The 19,414-nt window shown below is 45.6% G+C and overlaps 1 protein-coding gene across 4 annotated transcripts in view; it reads left to right on the forward strand.

Annotated features, from left to right (window-relative positions):
- Positions 1-19,414, forward strand: part of SLC37A3 (solute carrier family 37 member 3) — a 56,095-nt gene that overhangs the window by 4,333 nt on the left and 32,348 nt on the right. For 3 of the 4 annotated variants that reach the window (XR_012156078.1, XM_073322650.1, XM_073322638.1), the window contains exons 2-5: positions 9,242-9,415; positions 10,637-10,751; positions 15,136-15,228; positions 16,525-16,608. Coding sequence is in view for 3 of the 4 variants with exons in the window: in XM_073322650.1 (XP_073178751.1) it covers positions 9,315-9,415; positions 10,637-10,751; positions 15,136-15,228; positions 16,525-16,608 (393 nt within the window). In the remaining variant the exon portion in view is untranslated. Of the gene's footprint in view, positions 1-9,241; positions 9,416-10,636; positions 10,752-15,135; positions 15,229-16,524; positions 16,609-19,414 lie in introns of those variants that run through there. The other variant, XM_073322659.1, reaches the window with a different exon arrangement.

Here is a 19,414-nt window from a genome sequence, read left to right on the forward strand (position 1 = left end):
GTTCAGAAAAGGGGATAAGCTTTAGAAAGAAAGCTACAAATCAAGAACTGAGAAATCTGTTCGTGGCCAGTAATCAGGAGGCAGGAGCACAGCCCTTACCTGAGGCTACAGAAGCTGCAGAAAAAATTAGAGTAAAATTAAATTTTCCACTGAATCCATCTGATGAAGTGAGCTATAGCTCACAAAAGCTTATGCTCAAATAAATGTTAGTCTCTAAGGTGCCACAAGTTCTCTTTTTGAGGATATAGAGGAGTTTTTGTCTACCTTTGAACGGCTCTGCAATCTGTACCAGATCCCCGATGATCAGCGAATGCCTGTCCTGCTGACCAGACTGACTGGAAAAGCCAGGGAGGTATTTAATGAACTGGGGGAACAAGAAGGCTTGGATTACGAGCGGTTTAAAGATTCTGTGTTGAGGCGGTTCAAGGTTACTCCCGATTCTTACAGAGTTAAGTTTAGAAAGTTTAAAATGTCTAATGATTGTACTTTTGTAGGTTTCAGAGTAGCAGCCGTGTTAGTCTGTATTCGCAAAAAGAAAAGAAGTACTTGTGGCATCTTAGAGACTAACAAATTTATTTGAGCGTAAGCTTTCATGAGCTATAGCTCACTTCATCGGATGGATTCAGTAGAAAATACAGTGGGGAGATTTATATACATAGAGAACATGAAACAATGGGTGTTACCATACACACTGTAACCGGAGTGATCACTTAAGATGAGCTATTACCAGCAGGAGAGTGGGGGGGGGGAAACCTTTTGTAGTGATAAGGTGGGCCATTTCCAGCAGTTGACAAGAACGTCCGGGGAACAGTGGGGGGTGGAGGCGGGGAATAAATATGTGGAAATAGTTTTACTTTGTGTAATGAGCCATCCACTCCCAGTCTCTATTCATGCCTAAGTTAATTGTATCCAGTTTGCAAATTAATTCCAATTCAGCAGTCTCTCCTTTTGAGTCTGTTTTTGAAGTTTTTTTGTTGAAGTATTGCCACTTTTAGGTCTGTAATCGAGTGACCAGAGAGATTGAAGTGTTCTCCGACTGGTTTTTGAATGTTATAATTCTTGACTTCTGATTTGTGTCCATTTATTCTTTTACGTAGAGACTGTCCAGTTTGACCATTGTACGTGGCAGAGGGGCATTGCTGGCACATGTGGACACCATCGTAGGGCCTAATCACATTGGTATGTGCAGGTGAACAAGCCTCTGATAGTGTGGCTGATGTGATTAGGCCCTACGATGGTGTCCGCATGTGATATATACCATCATGCGCCAGCAATGCCCCTCTGCCATGTACGTTGGTCAAACTGGACAGTCTCTATGTAAAAGAATAAATGAACACAAATCAGACGTCAAGAATTATAACATTCAAAAACCAGTTGGAGAACACTGCAATCTCCCCACTGTATTTTCCACTGAATACATCCGATGAAGTGAGCTGTAGCTCACGAAAGCTTATGCTCAAATAAATTTGTTAGTCTCTAAGGTGCCGCAAGTACTCCTTTTTCTTTCTACTTTTGTAGAATGTTCTCATAAGCTGATGGGTTTTGTTAAAAAGTGGGTTGTGGGAGCAAAGGTGCAGGGGAGTTTTGAAAAACTGCTGGATTTAATAACTTTGGAACAGTTCTTAGACATTGTGCCTGACCATGTGAGAGCAGACTGTGTGATAGGGACCCTGAGTCAGTCCTACGGGCTGCAGAGATAGCAGATGCCCATACCCAAAACAGGGCTCAGGAAGGGTATAAACCCCAGGGGAAAATTAATCACCAGGTTCCCCAGTTCAAGAGGAGGGAAGGATTTAAAAGTAAACCTGGCCCTGACTATTATAAAAGAGCTCCTGGGGGCCCAGAGGGTAGGAACTCTCACCACGAGAATAAACAGGCTGAATGCTATCACTGTGGTGTGCTTGGCCACATGAGACCAGATTGCTCAACCCTGAAGGGCAGCCCAAAACCAGCAACCCCAAATGCCGTGGCAAATGCTAATCCTGTTGTTATAAACTCACAGGCAAGCCACACAGAGCCCAGCGCTGGTGCCCTGTGTGCAAATGATGTTTCTGTGGTGTCTGAAGAATTTGACCTTAAAACTCATTAAAGCTAAATATGGGAAAAATAATGCAGATTTTATTAGCAGTGCAGAAGTGAATGGAGTAAGGTGTATGGCATGGAGAGACGCCGCAGCAGATATTACTTTGGTTAAAGCAAGTCTTGTCAGGGAGGAAGATTATTGGCTAGATGAAAGTGTAACTGTTGTAGCCCTATATGAGTATTCTGTTAGGGTGCCTTTGGCTAAAATCCACCTTAAATGGAAGGGATTTGAGGGCACCATGGTTGTAGGAATGAAGAACACAATCCCTAAGGATCTTATGATTGGAAATGATATTAAAGCTATGTTCAGTCAAGTTAACACAAACCAGGCACAGGAGAGGATTAATCCTAAAGTTGTGTATATGGAGGGCTTTTCCAAAAATTTGTCTTTGGAAAGTAGCTGTTTGTCTGTGAATGAAGTTTCTGAATGTCTGTCTAATATCTCAGAAGTGAATCTGGAATTAGATCAAGCACAGAAAGAACTCATTGGTCAGGACAATGTTTCTCAGGAGCAGATTAAAGTGGATGGTCAGGTTGAAGCCCTAACTGAGGAAGGAAAGGGTAGATTTTTGATGGGTGATGGATTGTTGGCTAGTACAGCTTGTAAAAGTGAACCGGAAAAGGGTACCTTTGATTTGCTGGAAGTAGCTCAGGGTAGTGAGAAGAGCAGCAGTTTATCTGTGGGGAGTGGCAATGTGCCTGGTAAGGAAAGTTTGGATGAGCCTAGGCAGCCTTATGGGCTGATGGCTTTGTCTAGTCAGCAGTTTGGGAAGGCAAGGATAGTGGAAGATGAGTGTCCCTATACCTTACCTGTTAACCTGTATGGAGAATTGTGACAGTGAAGGAACTGTGCCTGTGTCTGTCAGGGGTATTGACTTGCCTATGGAGGGAGCTACCCCAGTCTCCAAGCAGTCGTCTGTGTACAGCCCTGTGTGCTGGGACAAGGGAAATGAGATCCCACATTTGCGGCACTTGCAGCCGCATTGGGAGAGGTGCATTATGGGCAGCTATCCCAGCATGCAAGTGACTGCAATGTGCTTTTCAAAGAGGGGCGGGGTGTGGAGTGTGACAGGGAGTGTGTTGTGTGTATGTGGGGGGAGAGAGAGTGGGTTTTGGGGCGGGGGCTAAGAGCATGTCCACATGCTGTCTTGTAAGTTCAGACAGCAGCAGACCTGCCCCCCCTCCCCTCCCCACCTCCCTCTCTCACACACAGCATTCCACAATTATGGTTGCTTTGTCTCGGAGCAGATAAGCAGAAATGGAGCTTTCAAAGGGCATATCCGCATTCCTGCAGCGATTCCAAAACAATGAGAAGAGTGGCCACTTGACTTAAGGGGATTATGGGACGCTTCCGGAGGCTGATCAGAGCGCAGTAATGCAACACCTCGTTCACACTGACGCCCGGGCATTTCAGCCAAGACACAACAAGTGTTAATCTTCTCGCCGAAGTGGAGTACCAGGAGCGCTCTAGCCATGGAGTCAGAGCGCTCTACGTGCCTTGCCAGTGTGGACGGATAGTGAGCTAGGGTGCCCAGGGCTCCTTTAACGTGCTCTAATTCGCAAGTGTAGCCAAGCCCCAAGACTCGCCCAATAGTCTGGTTTGAACCAGAATTTCATGTCTGAGGTGAGTGCTCTCACTGTCAGGCTAATGGCTATTCTGAGGCACATGTACACACTGTATCCTTCCATCTCCCCAACCAGCCCTAGTTATAACCTGCAGGTAGATTTGCAGTCAAAAGATGGTTGTTGCTGTGTATTTCTCTTCTTCCACTATTCCCAGGGTAGGTGCTTTGCCTATTTAAAGAAACAAACCAACCCCAGAACACTTTGCCATTTAACATCCATCAGCACTTTTAGTGGCTATAGCATATTTAGTGCCAGGCATGTCTGCCTTAGGAGACCTTAGCAGTAAGATTTTCACTGCGGAGGTTCATTTAATGGAATCTTTTTTTAAAAAAATATTGGACAGAAGAGGAAAAAAAGAACCCGTGGAGTAACCATGGGATGGGGATTTCCATAAACATTTTGCTTTTCTGCCCTAGGGTTCAAGTAAGAAGTAATGCATCAGCCAGTAACCCAGAAAAGAGGGAGGGAGACAGACTGGGTGGTGAGCATTAAGCGCTCCAAATTGGATTGTGTGGCTGAAAATTTGAGATGCGTCCACTTTACTTTCGTCCTGTCAAACATACAAAGCATCACAAAGGCATCTGCACATGTGAAGAAAGACAGAGGAATTCTGTGTTTCTCCTGTCCCACTAAGTTCTCTTTGGTAAACTGGCTCACAGCCCAAAGGAGGAATGTTTCCATAGCTGGAATTCAGAATGTGTGGTGGGTTTCAGTGCTGTTTTGCAACACTGCTCCCACTGAATGGTTTTCTAGTTTGATTTGGCTAGCCAATGTTGACACGGCTAAATCACAAGTCTCCCCACCCATGCAGTGTTTTAAATGTTTGTATAGCACAGTGTATTGACACTTTTTTTATTTGCATAAAAGAAACTGTGGGAGGGAAAGGGAGTGTTAACTAGCTGAAAATTGGCTGGTAATACTAATAGCTACTGTTAATATTCCCAGAGCCAACTTTATAGCAGTGTCAAAGATATGCTTTCTAGAGAACAATTCAGCCCGGGTGGGGCAGAGGGGATGTATTAGAGCAGTATTCACCAACCAGTTGATAGCCATTGACTGGTTGATCCCGGAGACTCTTCCGGTTGATTGCGATCTCTGGCCGCTAAAAGTCTGGCGGCGCAGCAGGGCTGCAACTAGGGCAGGCTCCCTGTCCACCCTGGCCCCATGCCGCTCCTGGAAGCGGCTAGCATGCACCTGTGGGGAGGGACAGAGGTCTCTGCTTGCTGCTCCTGCCTACAAGCACCACCCCCACAACTCCCATTGCAACCAATGGGAACTGCGACCAATGGGAGCCGCAGGCGCAGTGCCTGCAGAGAGGGGCAGCACGCAGAGCCACGTGCCCCTCCCCCACGGGCTGCAGGGGGGAGTTAGCCCCTTTCAGAAGTGGCGTGGGGCAGGCAGGGAGCCTGCCTTAGCCCCACTGCACCGCCAGGAGCTGATCGAGGTATGTACTGCCTGGCAGGAGCCCAGCCCTGAGCCCTCTCCCGGAGCCAGCACTCCATACCCCTTCCTGCACCCCGAACCCCCTCCTACATCCCAATCCCCTGCTCCAGCCCTGACCCCCTCTCCCGGAGCCAGTACCCTGTACCCCTTCCTGCACCCCAACACTCTGCCCCAGCTCGGAGCCCCCTCCTGCCCCCAAACTCCCTCCCAGAGCTTGCACCCCCACTCTCTCCTGCACCCCAATCCCCTGCCCCAGGCTCAGCCTGGAGTCCCCTTCCAAACCCCTCAGCGCCAGCCCAGAGCCCACACCCTCTCTCGAACCCCAACCCCCAGCTTGGTGAAAGTGTGTGAGGGTTGGGGAGAGCGAGCGACTGGGGGTGGGGAAATGGGGGGGAGGGGCCTTGGGGAACAGGTAGGGTAGATCCTAGGTTGCAATTAAATTCAAAAAGTGATCTGGTGCATAAAATGCTTGGCGACACTGTGTTAGAGCTAGTAGATGTTAGTTAACAGTAACTTCAGGGGGATTTTTCTTGGTTGACTTTGCAGCTGTGAATAAAGGCGATCTTACAGTAGGGAGTCAGTCTCACCCTTCATAGCTTCTCTAGACCAAGCACTTTGCTCGCACCATGGGCTCCTTGCATTCTTCCATTCCCAACCACAAACTCCCTGTGCACCACCTTCCCATCCCCTCTATTCCCTGGGCACCTCACAACCTCCCCACTGGCAGCAGCTCTCTGTGCGCACCAATTCCCCATAAGGAGTTGTGTATCCCATTGTTCCCCATTGCATGATTCCCACACGCTCACTTGCCATAGGGGAAGTCTCCTCTGTAGTGCCTCCTGCTGGCCGAGCAAGGCCCTGCAGGCACATTTTCCTCAGTTTCCTCGAATGGGGGTTTTCAGAAATAGCCACTCGCCTCCAGAAGCTTTACACAATATACCCCTTCTCCTGGGTTCGGTTTATACAGCTTTTCCCAAAAGCACCCCTTGTCAGGGGTCTTCCCAACCTTCCTCCTAGGGGTTGGGGTTTTCAGTCGGGGCATGCCCTTTGTTTCTTACCTCAGGCTGGCTGTGACTTTCCAGCGGCTCCTTCAGCCAATCCCTGTCTCTAAGCAGCCCACCAGGGTTCAGCGAGTAGGCTGCCTCCTCCCGCTGGTGTCTGTGCTGAGAGCTGAGTCAGGATGTATGCATACAGCCCTCTTTCCCAGAGCTGGCTCTGGTTGCTTGGGAGAGAGGGGAGCTGTCTTGCCCTCTTAAAGTAATAACAGCACAGGTTTTCCGCAAACACAGACTTCCCTCAGGACCACTTCCTCTCTTCCCATACCTGCCTCTGTCATTTTCCTAGACCTTTCCATTCTAAACCTTAAAGGGCCACACTACAGAATGGGTGGGATGACCCTTAGGCCCTACTATCCTTAAGGGTTCAGATCCCACATCACAAAGGTCCATGGCAGGGGCTCTGTGTGTGCCCTCCATCCCTCTCTTTTCTCCCATTCCAGGGTCACATAATCTCCCTCCTTGCCAAGGGTGCTCTCTGCCCCATTCCCTCTCCCACTCCATTCCCACCTTCTTCCCAATATCAGGGCTTCTGTGTAGCCTCTATTCTCCCATGGCATGTGCTCTGTGTATCCCCCATTCCTCCTCTCTGCATAACAGGGTCCCTTATTCTCCCCCCAAGGTGGGGACTCTATGTGAACCATCTTCCTCCCTCCCCCCCCCCCATTTGCCTTGCCTCCCACATCAGGTTCCCCAGTCTCCCCCATGACAGCTCTGGCTGCCCCCATTCCCTGTTCACATCTCCGCCTGTATAACAGGGGCTGTGTACATGCTCCCCCTCCTTGTTCTTCTTGGTGAGATAAATCAGGGTATCAACATGTTAAACTCTTTCGGGAGAATGTGTGGGGTGTTATGCAGGAAGGCACTAGGAGGTGTCATTAACCAGTTTTTTGATCTAAAGACAATGGCAGAGGTGTTTGAAGCTGTGGCTGTGCTAATCAAATGGCAGGGGCTCCATTTGTCCCCCCCTTCGGTTCTATCTATTGATGCCTAAACTATTCCCATACATTTTGAAATAGATCGGATGTGGAATTCACAAGTTACTGTGTTATCTACAGACAGGCAAACACAGAACTGCCATTGAGTTGAGTTTAAGGCTTGGCCAGTGACAAAGTTGGAAGGAGCCTCTTGAGTCTAGTCCAGTGATTTTCAAACTTTTTTTCTGGGAACCCAGTTGAAGAAAATTGTTGATGCCTGCGACCCAACGGAGCTGGGCATGAGGGGTTTGGGGTGTGGGAAAGGCTCAGGGCTGGGGCAGAGGGTTTGGGTGAGGGCTGTGGGGTGGGGCCGGGAATGAGGAGTTCAGGGTGTGGAAGGGGGCTCGGCTGGGGCAGGGGGTTGGGGTGTGGGAGGGGGTCAGGGCTCTAGGCTGGGCGTGCAGGCTCTGGGGTGGGCCTAGGGATGAGGGGTTTGGGGTGCAGGAGGGGCTCTGCGTTTGGGGGGGGACTCGGGGTTGCGGGGGGTCAGGGCTCTGGGCTGGGGCCACAGATGAGGGGTTTGAGGTGCAGGAAGGAGTTCCAGGTTTGGGGGGGCTCAGGGCTGTGGCAGGGGATTGGGGCATGGACTTACCTCCGATGGCTCCCGGTCAGCAGCGCAGCCAGGGTTCAGAGGCAGGCTTCCCGCCTGTCCTGGCACCACGGACTGCGCTGCACCCCGGAAGCAGCCAGCAGCAGGTCCGGGTCCTAGGCGGAGGCACGCAAGCGACTTCACACGACTCTCGCCCACAGGCATCACACCCCCAGTTCCCATTGGCTGGTTCCTGGCCAGTGAGAGTGCAGAGCCAGTGCTCAGGGTGGGGGGCAGCGTGCAGAGCCCCGTGGCCCCCCTGCCTAGAGGCCAGACCCGCTGCTGGCCGCTTCCGGGGCGCAGCGCAGTGTCAGAGCAGGTTGGCACTAACCTACCTTAGCTGAGCAGCACCGTTGACGGGACTTTTAACGTCCTAGTCAGCAGTGCTGACCAGAGCAAGGCGACCCATTGCCGTACATGCCGCAACCTAGCACTGGGTCGCGACCTACGGTTTGAAAAACACTGGTCTAGTCCATTCCCCTAGTTTTTAGCAAGCACTGCACACTCCTTCCTTGCTTTGGTTTCTCTGATCTAGCTGTAAGTCTCTAAGTAAACTGTTACATTCTTTGACTTGACCTTAGTGTCAGAACCCTTTCACTAACCATACCTTGCAACTGTAGAAGGGGGAGGCATGGGCAGGCATGAACATCAGTCTGCAGATGGGGATGGTGAGGTGCAGAGAAGCTAAGTGGCTTGCCTGATGTTGTACATCACAACTGTGGCCAAGATGGGACTAGAATATAGGGCACAGGACTGGTAGGCAGGAGGCCCATCTACTGGACCTCACCACCCCATAATTTCTAAGCTAAGCTTCCCCTTTTCCAACTGTGTTTCCCTTTTTCCAACTGTGTAAGTCCACTTTTTTTTGTATATGGCCTCTCATTGACATCTTATTGGCAAAGGAAGAGCCATTTAAATTCAAAATCTCACACTTGGCTCCAGCAGATGCTGGCAAGAGACAGATATGTGAACGTGAACTATTGCTTTAAGATCACTGGTGCGTGTAAGTCATATGCCAGCAGCAAGTAAGATTCTTGTGATCAGTCTGTATGGTGCAAAATAGTTCATTCACTGAGCGTCTTGCAATCTAAGTTGGACAAATATGAGTAGGGGATGGATGACAGGTCAGGGAGTGGGGAGAGAGACGCTTGGGGAGTTTGTCTGCTGATGGGCACCCTTTAAGAACCGAGACAGACAGGACCTAGGAAGTGCATGTGAAAGAAGTAGGACTGTGAAGGTGCTTGGGGCATGAGAAAGACTGTTCCAGGCATTACTGGTGCCGGGGAAGGAGAAGCTGATGAGATGGGCCCAGAGATGTGCAGAACATTAAAGGTGAGGTTAGAGACTTGAACTTCACTGGGAATGAGTGTAATAGCATTGTACCACTTGCTGCGTTCCAGCTACTTGCTGAACATTGTTTTATACGTGAGCTTTTCTTAAAATGTTTTTTTTCCCTCTTTCCTTTTAAGTGAGAAGAGAAATGACCTAAACTAACTTCCAGCTTTTGAGGCCAAGGGCCAGAAGGAGGGCGAGGCCAGAAGTATGGCTATGCCTGGGATTTTGCAAAGGCAGCCTGCAAACAGGTCCCTTGTGTCCCATTGCACTCATCACCACATTGCTGTGTTCCTGCTTACCTTCTTCAGGTAGGTTGGCCGCTCCTGGATCTGCATGACATTTGTCCAGTTGCGTTTGGGGGTGCATGTGTGGAGGGAAAGGAAAGGAGAATAATGAGAAGATCTGACCATTGGTTCTATAAAAAGCCAAGTAGTAATGATGTGTGGAGGGAGGCACAGTGTCAGTAATGTTGTGCCGGGGTTTCCTGTGCATTCAAATAACTAAATGCATATTCCCTGTGTGAATACTGACATAAATCAGTGGTTTTCAACCTATGGTCTGTGGACCCCAGAGGGACCGCAGGCTGTATCTAAGTGATCCATGAAAGGTGGTTGTTACCATAGAATAGTGGTCTTCAGGGCCAGCTAAAAACTGTTTGTTTGTTTGTTTGTTTGTTTGTTTGTTTGTTTGTTTGTTTGTTTGTTTGTTTGTTTGTTTGTTTGTTTGTTTGTTTGTTTGTTTGTTTGTTTGTTTTTGGTGGAAGTTGAAGCACCCTAATGTGCAGTTAGATACTTTTAATGCCCCTGTGGTCTGTGGCCCCTGGGGGTCCTCAGACTATTTCTAGGATTTTCATATGGGAGCGCAGCTCCATTCAAAATTTATTAGGGGTCCACAAATGAAAAAAAAGTTGAAAACCACTGACATAAATAGTACTCATGATGGACTTCTTTGACCCGTCCATCTCACTGCATGCAGAATTACACAACAGAAGAGTGGAAGCAAGTGGAGCCTTCCAAAAGCAGGGGAAAATAAACCCTCAGTCCCAACAATGAGCACATTTAATGAGCGCTCTAATCAGTGGGAAGTGCTCTGCCATTGCTGTTGGTAGCTGTCTTCTCCTCACTGCATTCTACACACAGCGATTCATGCAGAGTTCTGGAGGAGAGAGGATATCTGATGTCTTTAGACAAGAACTTGTGGTGGTGATTAGCTGGGAAAGTGTGTGTGTGTGTGAAGTGTATAACCATTGGTGAACATTTCATCTCCCCCCACCTTAAAAAAAAAAAAAAAAAAATCCGTCCCTCCAAATTGAGACACTGATCACACTCCTAGGCCTGGTATTCCTCCCCAACTAACAACAATCAGAGTATGTAACTGCACATTAGGGTGCTTCCACTCCCACCAAAAAATAAAGAATAGGTTCTTGGCTGGGCCCTGAAGCAGACTGTGTATGGAATTTTGGGTCCCTTTCGCTTTCTGCTCCAGTGAAGATCTGTCAAAATTATGTGTGTTCACTCTCTGTCTTGCAGTTACTCCCTGCTCCATGCTTCCAGAAAGACATTCAGCAATGTTAAGGTCAGCATTTCCAGCCAATGGACTCCTTCCTACCTAAATACCACGGCCCTTGAGCTCCACCCATATGAGGTGAGAACAGTCAGGACTATCAACCTAGCTGGCAAGTTTTAATACAGACACATGAATGCTAGTATGTGAATGGCCCAACTCAAACTCTGGTGCAAAAGAGATTTCTTTTTTGCCAGAGATACCCCTGGCTACTTGAGAACTTGCATAGGTGGGAGTCTCAGGTGACTTAAAACAGTAAATCCCACACTATAGTCCTTGGACCACCAGTGGTCAGCAGAGCCTTTCGTAGTGTGCACAGAGTGAAACTCCCATTAATGTGCAACACAGGCGGGATAGATCTCTTGTATTAGGAGTGCAAGAACTGCCCTATTGGATCGGACCCGTGGTCCATCTGATCCAGGTTCCTGTCTCCAACAATGGCCAGCACCAACTTCTTTAGAGCAGTGGTCTCCCACCTGGGGTGCGCGCACCCCACTTTGTGCACAAGACCATCCCTGGGGGGTACGCAGCAGGAGGAGCACTGCCGAAAGTCTTTCCCTGCAGCTCTTTTTTTTTTTTGATTCCCTTGAGCTGGCCCTGGGTGTGCGCGCTCCAAAAAGTTTGGAGACCACTGCTTTAGAGGAACATGCAAGAAACCTTATAAATAGCCTGCACATAAGGAAAACTACTTCCTAACCCCATTAGTTAGAGGTTGGATATTACCCTTCCAAACCTCTTGGGTGTTGTTGTTTCTTTAAATCCTTGCTACTGCAACCTTGAATGTTCTTACTATAGGAATGTCCGTTCCTTTGTTGGATTCTTGGCTAAAGGATAAACCATAAAAATCATAGAAATATAGGACTGGAAGGGACCTCAATAGGTCATCTAGTCCAGTCCGCTGCACTGAGGCTGGACTAAGTATTATCTAGACCTGTGGTTTTCAACCTTATTTCATTTGCGGACCCCTAAAAAATTATAAATGCAGGTGTGGCCCCTTTGGAAATCTTAGACATAGTCTGCGGACCTTCAGGGCTCTGTGGACCACAGGTTGAAAATCACTGATCTAGACCATCCCTGACAGATGATTGTCTAACCTGTATTTAAAAACCTCCAATGATGGAGATTCCACAACCTCCCTAGGTACTTTGTTCCAGTGATTAAATACCCTGACAGGACGTTTTTCCCACTGTCTAACCTAAATCTGCCTTCCTGCAATTTAATTCCATTACTACTTGTCCTGTTCTCAGAAATTAAGGAAAACAATTTATCACCCTCCTCTTTATAATGTCCCTCCTCGGTCTTTTCTTCTCCAGACTAAACAAACAATTTTTTCAATCTTTCCTCGTTGGTCATGTTTTCTAGACCTTTAATGATTTTTGTTGCTCTCCTCTGCACTTTCTCCAGTTTGTTCACATCTTTCCCAGAGTGCAGTGCTCAGAACTGGACACAGTATTCCAGCTGAGGCCTTATCAGTGCTGAGTTGAGTGGAAGAATTCCTTCTCATGTCTTGCTTATAACACTCCCAGGTGCAATCCAGACCTGTCACTTCCTGCCCTGCAATCTTGGGTGCCTCACAGTGCTTTGCTGTTGTAGCTCCCAACCTGGGCCACTCACAAACAGCTAAACAGCATTCAGATCACACTCTGTGTGTGTATAGCTACAGCCCTGGTCCAGCAACTCTGACTCCAGTAGCCTGTCAGCAACACACCAGCCACACTCAGGCTTCTACCAGCCTTGGTTAACATGTGCAGGGTGGACCCCAACATTCCCCCAGTCCTGAATTTTCCCAAAAACTTGCGTTCTGCACTGTCCAGCCTTCTCCTGGGCAGTTCAGAAATTAGAGGTTTGTTGCACCTGTAAGGGGGCTTTATACAACAGTTTGCTACTTTAACTGGAGTTCCCCAAACAGTTCAGTTTAAACACAGCACTGGATTAGTTTTGATTTTAAAAAATAAATAAAACACGTTTGTTTAACTACGAAGACAGAGATTTTAAGTGAGTACAGCTATAGGGTATTAAAGTCAGAAATGGTTACAAGAGAAATAAATATAAAACGCTTCCTAGTAGCTAAGACTTAACAAACTAGACTTGGCTCCAGGTAATATCTTTACCACGTGTTCCAAGCAACATAACTGACCAAATTCTCAAGGCAGGATTTGCCCCCACACTCCAAAGGGCTGTTTCCTTTGTCATCTTAGGTGAAAGAGTGCAAGAGAGGGGGAGGGAGAAAGAAAGATAGAATCCGTGAGGTCTTTTTGTCCCTCACTTTTATAGCCCAGAGTAGCCTCAGTGTTAGTCTGTAGTCGCAAAAAGAAAAGGAGTACTTGTGGCACCTTAGAGACTAACCAATTTATTTGAGCATAAGCTTTTGTGAATGATGAAGGGAGCTGTAGCTCACAAAAGCTTATGCTCAAATAAATTGGTTAGTCTCTAAGGTGCCACAAGTATTCCTTTTCTTTTTATAGCCCAGTCACCCTTTGAAGTGCATTTTCATGAGAGTTACGCTAGATAAAGTTCCTTCTCCCTGTGAAGAGGGAGACATGGAATCTTGTAGTGAAAAAAGTTCCATGTTGTTTGTTAAAATGCAGATCAATCTTTTCCTGCCCCCCTTCATTGCCAAAGAACGGCCACTTGACCAGTGATTGCCAGTGAGATTTGATGACACCCGCTAGAGCTGTCAGCTTCTCCTTTGTCTTTGAGAATCAGGATTTTTCCAGACTTGTCTGGTAAATGCATTTCAGTCATAATTTCAGTTTACATCCATAACTCTTAATATACGCGTTTTATAGATATACATTTCACCATGATATTATTGACCCATGAGTTACTACTTTTCAAATGATATGAGGAATATTGTGTACAAAGATTATTACAGTGGTGTGATTATAGGAATTCATTCAGTCGCAACATCTCAGACAGATATATATTTTTGCAACAGTATTATAATTTTGACTCTTATTTAGTTTGTGATCCCCTATAACCCTCAGATCCTTTTCTGCAATACTCCTTCCTAGGTAGTCATTTCCCATTTTGTATTTATGCAATTGATTGTTCCTTCCTAAGTGTAGTATTTTGCATTTGTCCTTATTGAATTTCATCCTGTTTGTTTCAGACCATTGCTCCAGTTTGTCAGGATCATTTTGAATTCTAATCTTGTCCTCCAAAGCACTTGTAATCCCTCCCATCTTGGACGCCTTTGTGTAATAAGTGTAAAATGTAAAGTGTAAACTTTTGGATTGCAATCTGTCTGGTACGGGGACCTTAGGTTTTTATTACGTTATCGTAAAGGGTCTAAAACACCTGTGGGTGCTGTAAAATGAAGTATTGTGGATATATATTCTACCCATTAATCAGTATTTAACCACTCGTTCCTGATTTGCTCAGCATTCTGAGCTAGCAATATAGTTTATTAATAGACTGACAGATGGCAGTCTGATGCCACTACTGACCTCTAGTGGCAGCAGTAGTTTTCTTCAGTGGCTTTACCTTTCATTATTACATATTTTTTACACACTGCATTATTTTGGAAAACATAAATAAATAGAAGACACATCTGTCAGCTGCTGCCTGGTCAGATCACGTAAGCTGAATAAGGCTAGGTGTGACCAGTACTTGGGTAGAAGGCACTCCAAATACAGCCAGGCCTGTCCTGACTGAAGGCAATGAGATGTGTGGAAGCATAGCTGTCATTTATTATTACAATAGTGCTTAAGGGCCCCAATCATGGATCAGAGCACCATTTTGCAAATGCATAATTAAAAGGTGGTCCCTGCCTTGAAGAACTTGATCTATGGCAAAAACTGAAATGGAGTTGATGAAAGTTGAGCATAGGAAATGTCCCCTTTAAGGTTGATTTTTTTTTTCTCTTTCTCCCCTTCCCCCTTAATTAATTCCTTCTTCTCTTCCTTCAAATCCATCTTCAAAGCTTGGTACTTTCAGCTTGTGTTCCGTCACTAATCTCAGCTCTGGGACTACTGATTCTCTCCCTGTGTCAGATCACTTTGAAACTAAAATTGAACTCCAGTTTAAAAACAAAATTGGAACAAAACAGGTAATCTGAATGCTCTGTAAATATCACTTTCCCAAGAACAGTGTATCTTTTCCCCCTGATTCCTCTGTTCTCTCCCTCTTCCTGGTCATTTCCTGTTGTGTTACCCGATTAATGTAGATTGTAAGATCCTGAGAGCAGAGGCATTATATATAAAGCAGCATGTAGATTAGCAACATTGTTACCATAAATATTAATTGCAGTGTTTCTCACTGGTGGTGTGCTAGAAGTTAGTTGAGGTCTCCAGCAAGAAAAAGATGCTTTTCATAGAATTTGAAGTGGAAGTTCATCCTGACTCAATCAATTAGCTAAAGTATTTCAGAGATGGGATATTACTGGAGCAAGGTATTTCTTGTGTATTATAGGATGAGATCTGTCTCTTTCGAAGACTCATGATTCAATTGCTTCTCTTTGTAGCTCTGGAACAGTAGCCATTTATTTCCCAATGCAGAAGATGCCACTCTTTTCCTGGGGACGTTGGACACTATCTTTCTCTTTTCCTATGCTGTGGTGAGTAAAACTTAATCACAGCTGCCAAAGTTTGGGTGGGAAGGATGGTGAGGGTGACCCATCACGTTTGAGAGTGGAGGGACAGGATCTGCTCTCTGCTCCTGACTAACACTAAGGGTTTGGGAAGTGAACAGATTCCCTTTGGCTGCATTATTTTTGCCCTCACCTCACACTGATATGTTACATCTTTTAAGGGGTCTGCAAATAGGTTTAAGAGAAATCCATCTACTTCAGAATTATATGCTGAATGCTCCAAATAGCAATGGTGAAAGGCAGTCAGCATATAATCTGCTTTAAATTTACCTTCTCTGTCCTCCCAACCGCTTTCAGGTCTCCTAGAATCCAGCACAGTCTCCAGCACCACACGCTAGTGGCATGTCACATCCACCACGGAAGTCTGACATAGCAAGGAGCCAGACAATAGAGGAGTTTGGGGAGGAGGGTTGTAGGATCAAATAAATGCCTTTTGCACTGGTGTGTTGCACAGATTTAAGGAGGCTTTTTCAAGTGGTTTTGTATCATGCAGGGTAACAAACACTCTGCAAAACACACTTCCTGGGCACTTCCCCCAATACTCTGGCTCCTTACTGAAGTCTGCTGTAGTAATGATGTGACATTGCTGTAGTAATGATGTGACATTACATGTACATGTGGTACAAGCTGGAATGTCTCTCAGGTGCATGGCAATTTGTACTTCAGGAGGCTTGAAAGGAATGTGGAAGATGGGGAGCCTATATTTAAAGTAAAATATTTCCTGATACATTTACCCTTGCTGTTTTGGGACACTTATTATATCACTCTAAAGTGGATAGCTTTTTCTGAACCTTTTAAGTCATATTTCTAAAATTAGGCAAATTTCTTTACCTGTGTTGTTCATAACACCTTAGATTATTAAAGCTGAATTTCTAGAAATCTAAGCTTTCACTGTTCTGTTTGCTTTGTGTTTATCTACAGTTGGAAACCAAAAACAGACTTGCAATTTTCATTCTGTTCATAGTCCAATCAGTGTCACTTTCTCAATCTAGTACAATGTTGTCATGTTTGCATTGCAAATGTTGCAGGAGAGCCTCTGTCAAAACAAAGTCATTGTCATTGAAATTTCAGGAGCATAAGTTCATGGAAACACTTCTGTTTGTATGAGATCTTGTAAAAATAAATACCGCCACCAAACTTCTACACACCTGTACTTGGGGTCAGATTTGAGCTCCCAGCATTCCTTCAACTCTTCTTACAGATCATGCTGAAAACAAATGTAAACTATGTGGCTTTGCTTACCATACTTATCTGTGTTCTTAGGGTCTCTTTGTCAGTGGCATAGTTGGTGATCGCCTGAATTTACGATGGGTCTTGTCTTTCGGCATGTGCTCCTCTGCTTTAGTGGTAAGTTGAAAAATGTCTCTGCTTTGATGAAGCGTGATTACTGTGATTTAGAAACTCTCCTTCCCTCTAAAACACTTGGCTTTTGTTTTTGTTTAGATTCAAATGACAGAATTTATCTGACCCTAGCCTGGCGCTGTGGGTGCTGGGGCTGGCATAGTAATAATACTTGCCCTACACCCCAGTGCTTCCTAAGTAGTGTTGTTAGGGGAGTGCCATGCTAAGCTGTTCAGAATGCTTTTTTTGTTTTGGTTTGGGGTTTTTTTTGAACTTTGTGGCAAAAATGGCTCGTTTATGGAGTTTGGCATTGGGCCAGACTTACTGTTTTGTATCATGACCAGAGTCTGAGGCCTACAGAAGAGTACTCCCAACCCCCTTAAAGACTTTGTGGCAGTATGAATTTGTGGAGACGTTTCTTCAAACAGATGTTGTGACCCTTCTAAGACTTGAACAAGAGTTGCTTGAGTACAAGGGGCCCAAATCTGGGCCTACACGTTCTCTTCTTCCGTCTGTTTTCTGTGTGTATCAGGACTGTTTTCCAAACCCACATAACTTTTTAAAATGGCTTTCCTTCCAAACAAATCCTTCCTTTCTTTCCTCTTACAAGAAAACACTAACATTAATAAACTAGTATGAACTTACTTGATTTTGCAGCTGGCGGTGGGTGAAATAAGTCAGAAGGAAATATCTGTAAGGAAAGACTTCTTCAGTTTCAAGCTTCCATGGATAGACACTGAATGTATTTTGTCGTATTGGGTTTTTAATCATTAACATTACATGGATATGCCCATATCTTAACTCATCCTGATAACTGGGAGACGTATTGGTGAATTATTACATTTTGGAAATATCGATAAAAGCACATGCATAAATCAAGTATATTGCATCACAAAGCGTGCTTTGTTTATCCTGGATAGTGTAGGTTAGGGCTAAAGTTTCTGACACAGTCCCACATGACATTCTTATAAGCAAACTAAGGAAATACGGTTTTGATTAAATTATTGTAAGATGGATGCACAACTGGTTGAAAAACCATATTCAGAGAACAGTTACCAGTGGTTCACTGTCATACTGGTTCCCTGTCCAAAGGGAGCAATAAAAGAGGTGTAGAAAACATGGCTTATGAGGAAAGGTTGAAAGGACTGAGCATGTTTAGAACATATCTACACTATAAGTGCTACAGCAGCAGCTATGCTGTTGTAGTGTAGACACTTGCTACAGCGATGGAAGGGGTTTTTCCATTGCTGCAGTTGATTCACTCACTCAAGAGGTCAACAGAATTCTTCCATTGACCTAATGATGTCAATAATGGGGCTGAGGTCATCTTAACTATGTGTCTCAGGGATCTGAATTTTTCACATCCATGAGCAGTGTAGCTAGATCGACCTAAGATTTAGGTACAGACCAGGCCTTAATCTAGAGAAGACTGGGGGTCTGAGAGGGACTGTTAATCTTCAAATACGTAAAAGGTAGTTATAAAGAGGACAGCAACCAATTTTTGTTCCTCGTGTTCACTGAGGGCAGGACAAGAAGTAATCAGTTTGAAGTTTACTTCTTCAAAACCGTCCCCCTCTATTCGACACGTCCCCCTCTATTCAACATTGGTGAGGCCTCATCTGGAGTACTGTGTCCAGTTTTGGGCCCCACACTACAAGAAGGATGTGGATAAATTGGAGAGAGTCCAGCTAAGGGCAACAAAAATGATTAGGGGTCTGGAACACATGACTTATGAGGAGAGGCTGAGGGAACTGGGATTGTTTAGTCTGCGGAAGAGAAGAATGAGGGGGGATTTGATAGCTGCTTTCAACTACCTGAGAGGTGGTTCCAGAGAGGATGGTTCTAGACTATTCTCAGTGATGGAAGAGGACAGGACAAGGAGTAATGGTCTCAAGTTGCAGTGGGGGAGGTTTAGGTTGGATATTAGGAAAAACTTTTTCACTAGGAGGGTGGTGAAACACTGGAATGCGTTGCCTAGGGAGCTGGTGGAATCTCCTTCCTTAGAAGTTTTTAAGGTCAGGCTTGACAGAGCCCTGGCTGGGATGATTTAATTGGGGATGGGTCCTGCTTTTGAGCAGGGGGTTGGACTAGATGACCTCCTGAGGTCCCTTCCAACCCTGATATTCTATGATTCTATGATTTACAGCAAGGGGGATTTAGGTTAGATATTAGAAAAAACTTTCTAACTGTTAGGATAGTTAAGACCTGGAATAGGTTACCTGGGGAGGTTTTTGGGAACAGGTAAACCAAACACCTCTCAAGGTTGTTTTAGGTATACTTAATCTTACCACAGTGTGGGAGGCTGGAGGTTCCTTTCAGCTGTACGCTGCTGAGATTCTATACTTATTATAGACGGTTGTGTTCTAGTAAAAGTACAGTCATCATCTGTTATATTGGTGAAGATTTTGTAATTTGAGACCTGATTTTAGCACTCTTTGCTATTAAGTGTTTGGTAATAAAGACCATGAAACCACTGTAGGTTTTTTGCAGGGGTTTATGCATCAGTAAAGTGGGAATTAGTGAGACTTTTCTGTATTTCAGTATTGTTGCATATTTAATATGACAGGTGTTTTGTCCATTAATCTTTGATTAAAGTTTTATTTTTGTAAATTAGTGGCCACCATTACTCCTAGGGTGGGCTGTAACTAAGCTGGGTACCACACTTGGGAGGGAGGCATGTTTAGATGTTGCAGGACATGCTGTTGGTGACTCAGCAGGTGGTGCTGTTACCTCTGAGTCATCACTGAACATTGCCTGAGCATGATATTAGGAACACCTGAGCTGCTGGAGATGCTGTCATTTGAATGAAATG

This window comes from Lepidochelys kempii, chromosome 1 (assembly GCF_965140265.1).
Source record: "Lepidochelys kempii isolate rLepKem1 chromosome 1, rLepKem1.hap2, whole genome shotgun sequence".
NCBI lineage: Eukaryota > Metazoa > Chordata > Testudines > Cheloniidae > Lepidochelys > Lepidochelys kempii.